The 12175-nt window shown below is 45.2% G+C and overlaps 2 protein-coding genes across 5 annotated transcripts; both read left to right on the top strand.

Annotated features, from left to right (window-relative positions):
* Positions 1–2443: 2443 nt before the first annotated feature.
* LOC123049623 (probable aquaporin TIP3-2) lies at positions 2444–3989 on the top strand. The gene is made up of 3 exons (XM_044472521.1): positions 2444–2727; positions 2834–3081; positions 3450–3989. The coding sequence occupies exons 1-3, from the start codon at positions 2580–2582 to the stop codon at positions 3849–3851; spliced, it is 798 nt and encodes a 265-aa protein (XP_044328456.1). The 5' UTR covers positions 2444–2579; the 3' UTR covers positions 3852–3989.
* A 4394-nt stretch (positions 3990–8383) lies between these two features.
* LOC123053936 (UPF0426 protein At1g28150, chloroplastic) lies at positions 8384–12175 on the top strand. 4 transcript variants are annotated; one of them, XM_044477565.1, is made up of 4 exons: positions 8384–8612; positions 8699–8848; positions 9487–9670; positions 11857–12175. In XM_044477565.1, the coding sequence occupies exons 1-3, from the start codon at positions 8547–8549 to the stop codon at positions 9667–9669; spliced, it is 399 nt and encodes a 132-aa protein (XP_044333500.1). In that variant the 5' UTR covers positions 8384–8546; the 3' UTR covers position 9670; positions 11857–12175. The 4 variants fall into 4 exon arrangements, with proteins under 4 accessions (XP_044333500.1, XP_044333501.1, XP_044333499.1 ...); XM_044477566.1 differs by having other exon boundaries at positions 11835–12175; XM_044477564.1 differs by having other exon boundaries at positions 11805–12175.

The raw sequence follows: 12175 nt of genomic DNA, 5'->3' as shown, positions 1-12175 counted from the left end.
GATAGGGGATTGCAAACTCTCTGTTTCCCTTCGTAACGTTTCGGTCAAACCGAGATGAGCGATCGGTCCCACCGAGATTGCAATGCAAACACTCTGTTTCCTTTTCGTAACATTTCGGTCCAATCGAGATGAGGGAATCGGTCCCACCGAGTTTGCCTGACCAACTCTCTGTTAGTCTATTACCAAAATCGGTCTCACCGAGTTTGTGTAATCGGTCTCGACAAGATTACTTTACGCCCTAACCCTAATGATATCGGTCCCACCGAGTTCACGTGTCGGTCCCACCGAAATGCCTAACGGTCACATCATGAACCAAATCGGTCTGACCGAGTTCTTTGAATCGGTCCCACCGAGTTTGGTGATTTGTGTGTAATTGTTAGATTTTGTGTGGAGGCTATATATACCCCTCCACCCACTCTTCATTCGTGGAGAGAGCCATCAGAACATGCCTACACATCCAACACATATTTTCTGAGAGATAACCACCTACACTTGTGTTGAGGTCAAGATATTCCATTCCAACCACATAAATCTTGATCTCTAGCCTTCCACAAGTTGCTTTCCACTCAAGTCTTCTTTCCACCAAATCCAAATCCTGTGAGAGAGAGTTGAGTGTTGGGGAGACTATCATTTGAAGCACAAGAGCAAGGAGTTCATCATCAACACATCATTTGTTACTTCTTGGAGAGTGGTGTCTCCTAGATTGGCTAGGTGTCACTTGGGAGCCTCCGTCAAGATTGTGGAGTTGAACCAAGGAGTTTGTACGGGCAAGGAGATCGCCTACTTCGTGAAGATCTACCCTAGTGAGGCAAGTCCTTCGTGGGCGACGGCCATGCTAGGATAGACAAGGTTGCTACTTCATGAACCCTTCGTGGGTGGAGCCCTCCGTGGACTCACGCAACCGTTACCCTTCGTGGGTTGAAGTCTCCATCAACATGGATGTACGATAGCACCACCTATCGGAACCACGGATAAAAAAATTTCGTGTCAACATTGCGTTTGCTCCCTCAAACTCCTCCCTTTACCTTCATATGCAATTGTTTTACATTCTGCTGCTATACTCTTAGAATTGCATGTGTAGATTGATTGCTTGACTTGTGCTAAGTTGCTAAAATCTGCCAAGAACTAAAATTAGGAAAAGGCTAGATTTTTATTTGGTCAAGTAGTCTAATCACTTCTTCTTTAGGCATACTTTCGAATCCTACACAATGATAATCATGTTGTTATGGAGAGTGTGGAGTTTGCGCAATGATATAGTTCACGGCAAGGAGGTTCCGCCGGCGGAGGTGTCTCGATCTTACCTCGTCAGCTACCTATCTTTACACGCTCAAGCGCAAAAGCAAGGTGTTCAAGAAATTATAAAGGGCAAGCCTCCAATGTTTGTCCCTCCGACACCTCATGTCCCTATGCTGGCGGTTAGCAAGCCGTGGCCCAACCCGCCTTGGCTCTGTCGGTCGCCGGCACCTTTGCAAAGGAAACAAGAGAGACTAGTGCAGGTATGATCTTAAGGAGCACAGATGGGTCAGTCATTTTCTCATCCTACAGATATATTTTCGATTGCAAGGACGCCCTCGAAGCTGAGATTAGTACCAATTTGGAAGGATTGTCCTTGAGCATGGAGCGTTTTGATTGGCTTATCATAATCCACTCTGAATCTCCGTCGCTATCGCTGCTCTAACGAGTGATTCACTTAATAGCTCTGCTTATGGACACTTGATGAGAGAGAGAGAGAGATTAAGAAGCTTCTCCAGCTTCGCGGGTTTATTCCGCTGAAAGTTATTCATAATCAAAATAGGTTGCTCTTACTCTTACTAATCTAAGGAGATTTCGAGGTAGCACCGCCTGTTGGTTGCAGTAAGCTCTAGACTATGTGAAAAGTTTTATATTATCAGACTGTAAACTACTTCGTATTTTTAAGGAATAAAATACCCACTATTTCCCGTCAAAAATAATAATTCTATCATGGTAAGGTGATCGATGCATTGGAAATTAGAATGAATTTTAAATTAATATACAACCCATTGTTTGGCAATAAAAAAAGAGGGCCCCAACCTCTAGCTCAACACCAACGTTAGACTACTCCGAAGGAAACTGATCGTTGCTTACTGGAAAGAGGAAAAAAAACACTGCATGCGTCTTCATAGGAGGGGGCTCCTCTTCCCAAAAACGAGTAATGCTACACGTACAAACGAGTTACAAGGTTCTACAAATAGGTTAATTTGATTGGTCAATAGGTGGAGAGGTGGCCCACCCCCTAAAAATTAAGAGGAGGGCAAATTTATGATTGGTTAGTAGATGAAGAAAATTCTAGTCAATGTGTAATTGCGTGTAACTCTTTGTATGTTTGACATTATTGTATGTTTAACATTATTGCCCACGAACCTTTTTTAAAACCTTGTAACTCGTATATATCTCCAGACTGCTCCGACACGGCCACACGCGTCCCCTCCCACTGACCACCTGTCCCCTCCACCTCCAGCGTCGCCGCCTACTGCCTAGCGCTGCAAAGAGCAACCCCCAACTCCAGCCGCACTTCACTAGCTTGCGGAAGAGTGCAGTTCGTCGCGAACTCGGGGATCATGCTGCCAACTCGTTTCCCTAGCCGCGGTGCCGACAACGCTGCGGGGCTGGAGACCCTGCTGCCGGCAGCTTCCCGCGCCGTGCTGTCGGAGTTCATAGCCACCGCCGTGTTCGTCTTCGCCGCCGAAGGCTCCGTCTACGGCCTCTGTACGTGAACCTGCTAACACACAGCTTGATTGTTGTCATGCATACTATCGTCCACGGATATTTCTCGGTGATGTGTCTGATGAATTTGGTTCTGTTTGTGTGGCAGGGAAGATGTACAAGGACACGGGGACGCTGGGTGGCCTGCTCGTGGTGGCGGTGGCGCACGCGCTCGCTCTGGCCGCGGCGGTGGCGCTGGCGAGCGGCGCCTCGGGCGGGCACGTCAACCCGGCCGTCACGTTCGGCGTGCTCGTCGGCAGGCGCATCTCCTTTGCGCGCGCCGTGCTCTACTGGGCGGCGCAGCTTCTCGGCGCCGTGCTCGCCGCCGCTCTCCTCAGGATCATCTCCGGCGGCGTGGTAACTAAGCTGTTCTCTTCTCAACAAGCGCTTTTTTTTTCTACACTGCGTTGCCTTTTTTTCTCTACACTGCGTTGCCTTAGATTAAGCTATTTCGAGCTCAAGTTCACCTAGCTCAGCGCCTATTTGTTACCGTTGCACAAATTGGGCCAGTTTCAGAGCCATCAGGTATTGAGATCGCAGAGCTAGAAGCATTTACTAAGCATGGCACCGTTGCTCGGCTAAATTTTGGATGTTCTTGAGCCTACCAACAAATTCAAACAAGCGGTTGCGTATTTCCTGTCGGCGAGAGTTATCTGCACGTACATACATATATATACACGTCATCATGTCCGCCACGTCTCATTTCCATGTGTCTTGTCCTGCAGCGCCCCATGGGGTTCACGCTCGGCCACGGCATCCACGAGCGGCACGCCCTGCTGCTCGAGGTCGTCATGACGTTCGGGCTCATGTACACCGTGTACGCCACCGCCGTTGACCGGAACCGCGGCGGCAACGTCGGCACCATCGCGCCCATCGCCATCGGCTTCGTCCTGGGCGCCAACATCCTCGCCGGCGGCCCGTTCGACGGCGCCGCCATGAACCCGGCGCGGGCGTTCGGCCCGGCGCTCGTCGGCTGGACCTGGCGCCACCACTGGGTCTACTGGGTCGGCCCGCTGATCGGCGCCGGGCTGGCCGGCGCGCTGTACGAGTTTGTCATGACCGAGCAACCCGAGGAGCCGGCGGCAGCGGCCAGGCGTGAGCTGCCCGTGCCCGCCCAGGATTACTGAGCTGCGCTCTGCATCTGCGCTAACTAATTAGCGCCTGCATGCAAGAACATGTTTCATGCAGTACATATTAGGGAAAACGGAAATAAATTCAAATAAAGAAGAGAGAGGGGAGTCAAGAGTCCGATTCCAAGCCGGTTAGTAATCGCACTTCGTGTTGGAGCCCAGCACGGTGTGGTGTGGATTTTGTGATAACGACATACCGTGCGGGGAATAAGTAGATGCCAGCCTCAGAGCAAGCGGCTAAACCAATTACCAATGTCTTGGTCTGAGCTCCCGGAGGACCTTGGCGACTCGATCCTCCGGCGCCTCCGGCGCCACGATGACCGCGTTTGCTTCGGCGCCGTCTGCCGGCAGTGGCGCTCCTGCGCACGGCGGAACAGCCCTCCGCCGCAGTTCCCCTGGCTCGCCTTACCGGACCAGACCTTTTACAGCTTGCCCGACTCGGCTTTCCGGCCGCTGCCGCTCCGTCTTGACTTCCATCGCCAGGTACCGCATGCCCAGAGCTCCTGCGGCGAGTGGCTCGCCTTTGAACGCATCGACGGCGCCTACACGCTGGTGAGCCCTTTCTCCGTGGCCACCACCATGGTGCTCCCTCGGCTGTCCGCAGGACCGCCCTTGTCGGAGCCGTCCATCAGGAAGCTGGTCGTGTGCTCGCCCAACCTTATCGTCGCGGTCGTCGGTGAGGAAGGGATTCACAAGCTGGCCTTGTACCGGCCAGGAGCGGCGTGGTGGTGATCGCCCACGACCAGCTGAGGCGAGTTCAAGACATGATCTTCTATCAAGGCAAGCTCTACGTCCTCCACCAGGACAAAGGCCGACTCCTCTCCGTCTCCGTCGGCGAGGACAGGGACACCGGCGAGCCGACCGTGACCCGGGTCGACAGACTTATGGAGGTCGGCTACACCAAGTCGCCGCTGCAATACCTCCTGGAATCTGACGGCACGCTGCTGCTGATCCGCAGAGAGGATCCTAACATAAATCCGTTCCCATTCTTGGGCGACGGTGGAGGGCACTTCCACTTCGTAGGCGCGGGCTTGGAGAAGGCGACCGAGTTCACGGTGTTCGCGGCGGACCTGGCGGGATCACGGTGGACGGAGGTGAGCGGCGTCGGGGAAGACCGGGTGCTGTTCGTCGGGCAATGGTGCTCCCGAGCTGTACGCGTCCCGGACCAGTGCAAGGAGTATGTCGCGGGGGACCGTATCTTCTTCGTGGACGCTCATGCCGCCCGCGGCTACGCCGACCCGTGCTACCGGAAGAAGGTTTGGTTTTATTGCAGCGTCCACGACATGGGGGAACCGCGGTCTCGAACGTATCTGAGGACCAAGGTGCGGCCGCTGAAAGGGTTTCCCGTTGCGAGGCTGTTCCCTCGTTCGGAGCCAGGCATGAACGGCTAGCCTGCTGTTATCCAGATTCATTCCTCTGCCCTAGATACTTGCTCTCCTCTACAAGCAGAAGCAACAGTGTTCCTCCTTGTGGCGAATGCAGCTCAACTCCTTCAGGTCAATCAGCCCACTTTTCTTATTGATAACCTGACTCTTGCTAAGTTTACAACAGTGAGGGATGTGGTTCGAGACATAATTCATCGACCCATTAGGAAGTCTCTAGCAGATTACTTCAAAAACACTAAAGACCTTCATCCTCGGGTGTATCACATCTCTAGAGAAACAAATGACAAAGCTCACAATGTTGCTCATCATGTTCAATAATTATGCAAACCTGCTTTTAGAGATAGGGCATGCCCTGTAGTCCCCTTGCTTTCTCTGCAAACGTCTAAAGTTTTGTACTTCATGTTGTAAACTATATTTGAGCTAAATGAATTTGGTGCCTTGAGCGCCTTTTAGTGTTCAAAAGGCTATGAGTAATCCAGGGACATGTAAAATCTTAGTACAAAGATCCAATTGTCTAGTACTCCCTCTGTTTCAAAGGCTATGAGTAATTGTCTTAAGTCAAACTTGTTTAAGTTTGACTAGGTCTAGAGAAAAATATATTAACACCCAGAAAATCAAATTAGTCTAATGAGATTCTTTATAAAATATATTCTCGTACCACATGTATTTGGTATTTTTTACCTTAGCATACTTTTCTATAAAAGTTGGCCAACTTAAACAATTTTGACTCAGGACAAATCTAGAATTCCAAATACTTTAAAACACGGAAAGTATAACCTATCACTTTGCAAATTTAGAACTCTAGACTATTTTTTGAGTAAATGACCAAATTTTATAATCAAGTTAAACACAGTGCATCAGATTATACAAGGAAATATTAGAACAACTTCTGAGTTTTTCTATTTCTTGAGAATAGAACAATTGTTGACTTTTTTAGAAGGAACAATTGATGACTAACTAGACAATTTTTTCCTTTTTTTTTTTTGAGACAAGACAATTTTTTCCTTTGAGGGGACTAAGCAGATAGGTGGTTCACAGTTCGATGCCTGTCTAGATAGACTGGGCCAAGATGCAGGCACGGCAGCTTGTCGTACAGCACGACCCTTCTTCATAAGGCCCACACACGCGGCCCATATGTAATAACTCTCCACATGGTCCGGGCCCTAGGGGAAACAGCTACAACCTCCACCCTGGACGCCTCTATGTCTTTGCTTCCGAAATCACCAATTGAGCAGTACTCCTTCCAAAGATCACTTCCCCTTCCCAGGTTATGACAAGTGGCACGCTGCATGTGCGACACTTGTCGCAACCTGTGAGTTTTCCCTTTTTTCGTAGATCCGTTTATTCAAACGTTTTATCTCTTAAACTGTGCGTCCAAATCTTAAACCCTTTTCACCGTTGGATTCCTCGGGTCGAGATCTTCAAAACTAGATCACATGTTGGTAGGTTTTGCCAAAAAAAAATCATGAAAAAACCAGACGAAATAAATGAACCGGGATCACTTTTTTTCCTTTCCGGAAGCCGTTTCCGAGAGGCATGGTCATGCCTCTCGCGGAAGCAAAACCGTGCCTCTCACGGAAGAAAAAAAAACACGTTTTTTTCGTTTTCGAGAGGCACGGCCGTGCCTCTCAGGGAAGCAAAACCACGCCTCTCGAGAGGCACAACTCTCGTAGAAGCAAACCGTGCCTCTCATGGAAAAAAAAGAAAACATGTTTTGTTTCCGTTTTCGAAACCATGCCTCACGGAAGAAAAAAAAAGAAAAAATACATTTTTTTCGTTCCCGAGAGGCACGGCCATGCCTCTCATGGAAGCAAAACCGTGCCTCTCGCGGAAGCAAAACCATGCCTCTCACGAAAAAAACATGTTTTTCTGCTCAAAAAGTTTTTTCCCAAAAAAATTGTCGAGAAGCTAAGAAAGACGGGTGGAAAACAAAAAATCGCCCCCCCCAAAGGCCGAAAACGCATGCGATTTTTAAAAAAAAATCGAAGGAAACGCCCAGAGCGCGACACGTGGCGACGGCTAAGAGCACGCCAAGTGGCGCGCTCTCAGCCCACCCCATGTGATCGTTGGGGAGGCTCCCGAAGGAGCGCTCTTTAACTAGTTGCTCTCCTTTACTTCACGTGAGACAGGGGGAAGCCTTGCCTGAAGGGAGGTGCGAGATGGGCTGACCTAGGCGCACAGGAGGCCACAATCTTGGGATTTTTTTTCACGTTTTTAATGTTTTTTTCTACTTTTGTTTATACTTTGAAATATTCTAAATGAATATATTAGAGAAAACACTTTACATAAAACATTTGAAAAAAATGTTGAGCAAGCATTTAAAAAATGTTAAATGCGTATAGTGAAGATGTTTCTCATGTATACAAAAAATACAATGTCTATAACAAAATTTGATCATGTGTTTAAAAAATGGTAATCAAGCATTTGAAAAAATTGATAAACAAGTATTTGAAAACTGTTAATTAATCATTTTTTAAAATATTAAGTGTGTATAGAAAAATATTGACCATGTATTGAAAAATATGTTAATCTTGCATTTAAAAATGTTAACCAAGCATTTGATATATAATAAATGTTTATGAAAATATATTGACTACGCATTAAAAAATGTTAATCTTGTACTTTAAATATTAAATAATATGTAATATATATTAAAAAAATATTGAACATGTAATAGAAAAATATTCTTGACGTATACGAAAAAATGTAAAGTGAAAACCAGAAGAAACAAAGAAACAAAAAAAAACCAATGAAAACCCAAAAAAGAAACAAAGAAACATGAAAAAACCAATAAACCCCAAATAAGAAACAAACGAAACCAAAGAAAAGATAAAACAAAAAAGCCGAAGAAACAAGTGCAAAAGAATGAAAAATAGTGAAAACTGATAGAGAAAAATAAAAGAAAACCAAAAAACAAAGAAGAAAAAAGAAATGTGAGAAAAAAAACAATCCAATGAAAACCATGAAAGAAACAAACAGAAACTAAAGAAATTCGAAAGAAAAACTAAAAAATCAAAAGTGTAGCAACTAAAAGACAGAGAAGAAATAAGAAAACAAAAAGGCAAAAATCCCGAATGAACACGTCAGCAAAGAGATCGACCAACGAACGAGCGAGTAATACTATGTTGTTGTGCCGGCCGGCTCATACGCCTGCGCGCTGCTAGTGTCGCTCTAAGCGAGACATAGCATTCGCGCTGCACCTCTGCGTTCGCCCGCGGCTCCAGAAAAGATCCCCTCCGCCTCCGACCCCGAGGCAACAAGGCAGCTCGCATTTCGCCGCTCACCGAGCCCTCGAGGCGCGCTATCCATGGCCACCTGCTACCCATCCGGTGCTTCCGCGCTCCAGCCCCCCGCCCCGCGAACTCGCGCCGCCGTAATTTCCAGCGCCTGGCACAGAAACCCTCGATTGTTCAAGGCAGAGCTGAGCCGCGCCGTGCTGATGTGTTTTTTTTTTTCTAGTTTCCGCAGAGGTTTCCCGGCCCGGCTTCCGGGAGGAGCTCTCCCTGTGCGGCTGTTCGGCGGCAGCGGAGGGGGAGGGGAGCGGTGGGCGTCGTGCGAGCATGCTTCAATCCTTTCGAGGACGAACGCATCCTCCGGGAGGCCTTGAAGGTAAATTCTGTGTGAAGCTGGTCTGGTATTGGTATTGGGGTAGTGGAGTTGGTTCCTCGGGTTGACGTTTATGTACAGTTGAGCATACGGTTCCTTGATGTGAGATTTAGATCCATCAGTTATGCTTAGGTAATCTCCTGTGTAGTTGCAGATTTATAGAAATTTCTAGTCTTCGAAGAGTCCTTTCTTGGCGTGCGTATAGAAAAGGGGTAGTCTATCGTAATTGGTTACTTCTGTTATCCAAAAATAATTGGCTACTTCGATGTTCATTGAGTGAGGGAGCTCAAAAGAATGGTGCATAGGGTTCACTCTTAACTGCAGTTGTTATTATCTTCTCATCAGTATAGAGAAGGGGATAAAAAGTAATAACTTCCATTTATATGTGTGTGTATGTGATTCTCTTTGTGTAGTAAATGTTTGATTGATTGATAAAGTTCTTGCTTGCTGTCATAAAATTTCCCAGCTCCATCAAATTTGGGCGTAGAAGTTTAGGAGGAAAAGCAAACAAAATGCAGAAAATTTTGGATGACTAGTAGAGGTTTTGGGGAGTCATCACATTGACAATAATCTCTGGATTTTACAATATGTCGTTCTTGAAGCAATAGCACGTGTTTATGTTTTGCCTGCCTTGTATGTAGGAGCCAGTTGCATTCATGGGTGGCGTGTTTGCTGGTCTCTTGAGGCTTGACCTGAATGAGGATCCTCTCAAGGAGTGGGTAACTCGAACGGTAGAGGCTTCTGGAATAGCTGAAGAGAATAGTGCTGAGGAATCAAATGAGGGAGCTCAAAATGATGGACCCCAACAAATTGAGATTGAGTGAGGTGCATTAGTTGCCTTTTGCCCTCCTTTACAGCCTTACTTGTAACTTATCCTTAATATTTGTAATCTCTAAGCAATAAAATGCTTGCCCATATTTTTGTGTTTATAGTACAGCTCTAAGTGAAAATATTAGCACATTGTCATTATTTGCAAACTGTGCCTCTTCTTAGTGGGTATAACACTAATACTACATCTTATTAGTTCCCTTTGTATTTTGGGTCAAACTTTGACCTTATATTTAACTAGCAAAGTACAAGTTATATACCACAAAAACAGTATCGTTGGAAACATCTTTAGAATACAAATCCAACAATAAGTTCTTTATGGCATACAACTATATTTTGCTAATCAAATCTATGGTCAAAATTCGACACAAAGTATGATGGGCCCCAATAAACCCAGACGGAGGAAGTAAGAAATTACTGTGGACAGAACAAATTGAGACGATTGGAAAGGAAAAAGAAAACCTTCACCCATAGAGATACATACTTCTATTTGTGAGTTCTGGTTAAATGTTGCAGTTCTAAGAAATGCAGCTTTTAGCCTTCTGCTGAGACTTCATTATCCCTTCTTTAAGCCGTATCCCTTTTGAGTTACTTTTGGAATATTTTCACTTATGGGGTTGAAGCAGTTGTATATGTTGGCAATTAAGCAAGATAGCCAGAGAGTGAATTTCTCAGCCGTTCTGTGTCTTCTTTTTGGTAGTTTAGCTTATTAACTTATTTTCAATGCTTTTTCATCCTTTCTTCTCTTTGTGTTTGCATTGTCTTTTTTTTTTCTGGTTTAATTGTAATTGTACTTTGCCCCTTCTCGGCATTCTTCTTGTAATGGAACATGACACACGCTTTGTGGTGTGCTCGAGAAAAGTTTAGCAAGATAGCCATATGAACATGGCATGTCTTGTTTCTTCAGTACGTGTAGTAATTCTGGCCCCGCTTTCATGCTATTTTTCAAACTGTTGTCGTTTTCAGACCCGCAAAATGAATAATGTTTTTTCAGCAAAAAGAGAGAACACGTCACAGTGATTGATGGATAACTAGATGATCAAACACAGCCATGGCCTTTCAGTGGGTAGGCACTTTCCTGTTCAATTTTGCTTGCATTGATTAGATATTATGATCTAGTTTTGGAAGTCTCGAAAATGCATTTATTTGCACTGGAGCTTGACTACCAAAACAGTGTGTTTTTCATCACCTTGTGCTGTCTTTCATGATCTTCGTCTAATGTGAGCTTGACTACTAAAAAATAGTGTGTTTCTCATCATCTTGTGATGTCTTTCATGGTCTATGTCTAATGTGACAGAAGTATACTCTTGGCCATGCATCATGTGGCTTCAGGTAAAGTGTTAGGTTGAGTCTAACCATGGAAAAAGGCTCTCTTGCATCTTTTGCTTCCCCTCCCGGTCTCTATTCTAGATTGACCGTCTTCGGATGCATCAGTTTATTATGCTTATGCCTAATATTCATAGTTTAAGACTGGCTAGTTACTTCAATTACCTTACCCCTGCCATGCGTTAAGTATTCTGTATTGGGTTTGACATGGATATTATTTAATGTTTATCACTTTAGAGTTTAGACGTAGTACACTAGTTCAGAGTTAAAATTATTGCATTGTGCATGACAGGTTGACAGCCATGACTTACTAGAAACAGTAGTTATTGCATGGATTCATGACATGTATGTTTTGAAGAATCATTTCTAGGGGGGTTAAAAACTGCACAAGGAAATGTAGTAGTCTGCCATATTAACACCCTTTACACAGGGGAATTTTTAGCCCACCAAACTCCTTTTGAGGAGCATTACTGTTGGACATTGTTTTTCTGTGCACTCAAGAAAGTAAGATTTGTAGTTCATTTTTGATTTTTGAAGTTGGCTTGAGATAAAGGTCTTGAGACTCGATACGTCATTCTTGGTTTGAATGTAGTTTCTGGACATTGGTTGACCAATGGTTTCTTAGCCAGATTCTTGCTGAAATAATTTATGTTTTCAAAATATGTTGCATTTGTGTTGTGCTATTCTAAAATAAGTATGTGGACATTCGTTGACCGACTGTTTTGTCTTTTGCAAGGAAGAACGTGTGTTTTATTTTAATGATAGTAACTTTTTACTAGGTTGATGTTGGACATACTATGTGAAGCCTTACCTGAGGTGGTCTGTTTTTCTGAAGTGTCATGGAATATTGTTACCAGGAGAAAGCTATGGACACTGCCATTTTGCTAGGTCAATGAACAATGAAGTCTTGCCACCAATATTTTCAAACTGGGAGAAACATAGGCTTGTATGTCTTGACATGACAGTGCAGACAATGGTGTTATTTTACAAGCCTTGACAATTCATGCTTGTTCAGCACTGTACCTTTATCAAGATTGTCTTCAGCACTGTACCTGTTTTCACTGTTCGATTCCAGTTTCCTCAGTTGGTTCGGTTACTAAGTTTATCTAGACACTCATGCTGTAATCAAGTTGCCCTAACACTAATAATGTTAATGCACCAAATATTGGAGATTTC

The sequence above is a fragment of the Triticum aestivum genome, chromosome 2D, assembly GCF_018294505.1.
Source record: "Triticum aestivum cultivar Chinese Spring chromosome 2D, IWGSC CS RefSeq v2.1, whole genome shotgun sequence".
Classification (NCBI taxonomy): domain Eukaryota; kingdom Viridiplantae; phylum Streptophyta; class Magnoliopsida; order Poales; family Poaceae; genus Triticum; species Triticum aestivum.
This window is presented reverse-complemented; position numbering and strand designations above follow the sequence as displayed.

Coding starts and splice junctions, on each gene's coding strand:
- LOC123049623 (XM_044472521.1), top strand. CDS start 2,580: ATGCTGCCAACTCGTTTCCCTAGCCGCGGTGCCGACAACGCTGCGGGG. Junction 2,728..2,833: donor AGGCTCCGTCTACGGCCTCT/GTACGTGAACCT, acceptor TTTGTGTGGCAG/GGAAGATGTACAAGGACACG. Junction 3,082..3,449: donor GGATCATCTCCGGCGGCGTG/GTAACTAAGCTG, acceptor CTTGTCCTGCAG/CGCCCCATGGGGTTCACGCT.
- LOC123053936 (XM_044477565.1), top strand. CDS start 8,547: ATGGCCACCTGCTACCCATCCGGTGCTTCCGCGCTCCAGCCCCCCGCC. Junction 8,613..8,698: donor CCCCGCGAACTCGCGCCGCC/GTAATTTCCAGC, acceptor TTTTTTTTCTAG/TTTCCGCAGAGGTTTCCCGG. Junction 8,849..9,486: donor TCCTCCGGGAGGCCTTGAAG/GTAAATTCTGTG, acceptor CCTTGTATGTAG/GAGCCAGTTGCATTCATGGG.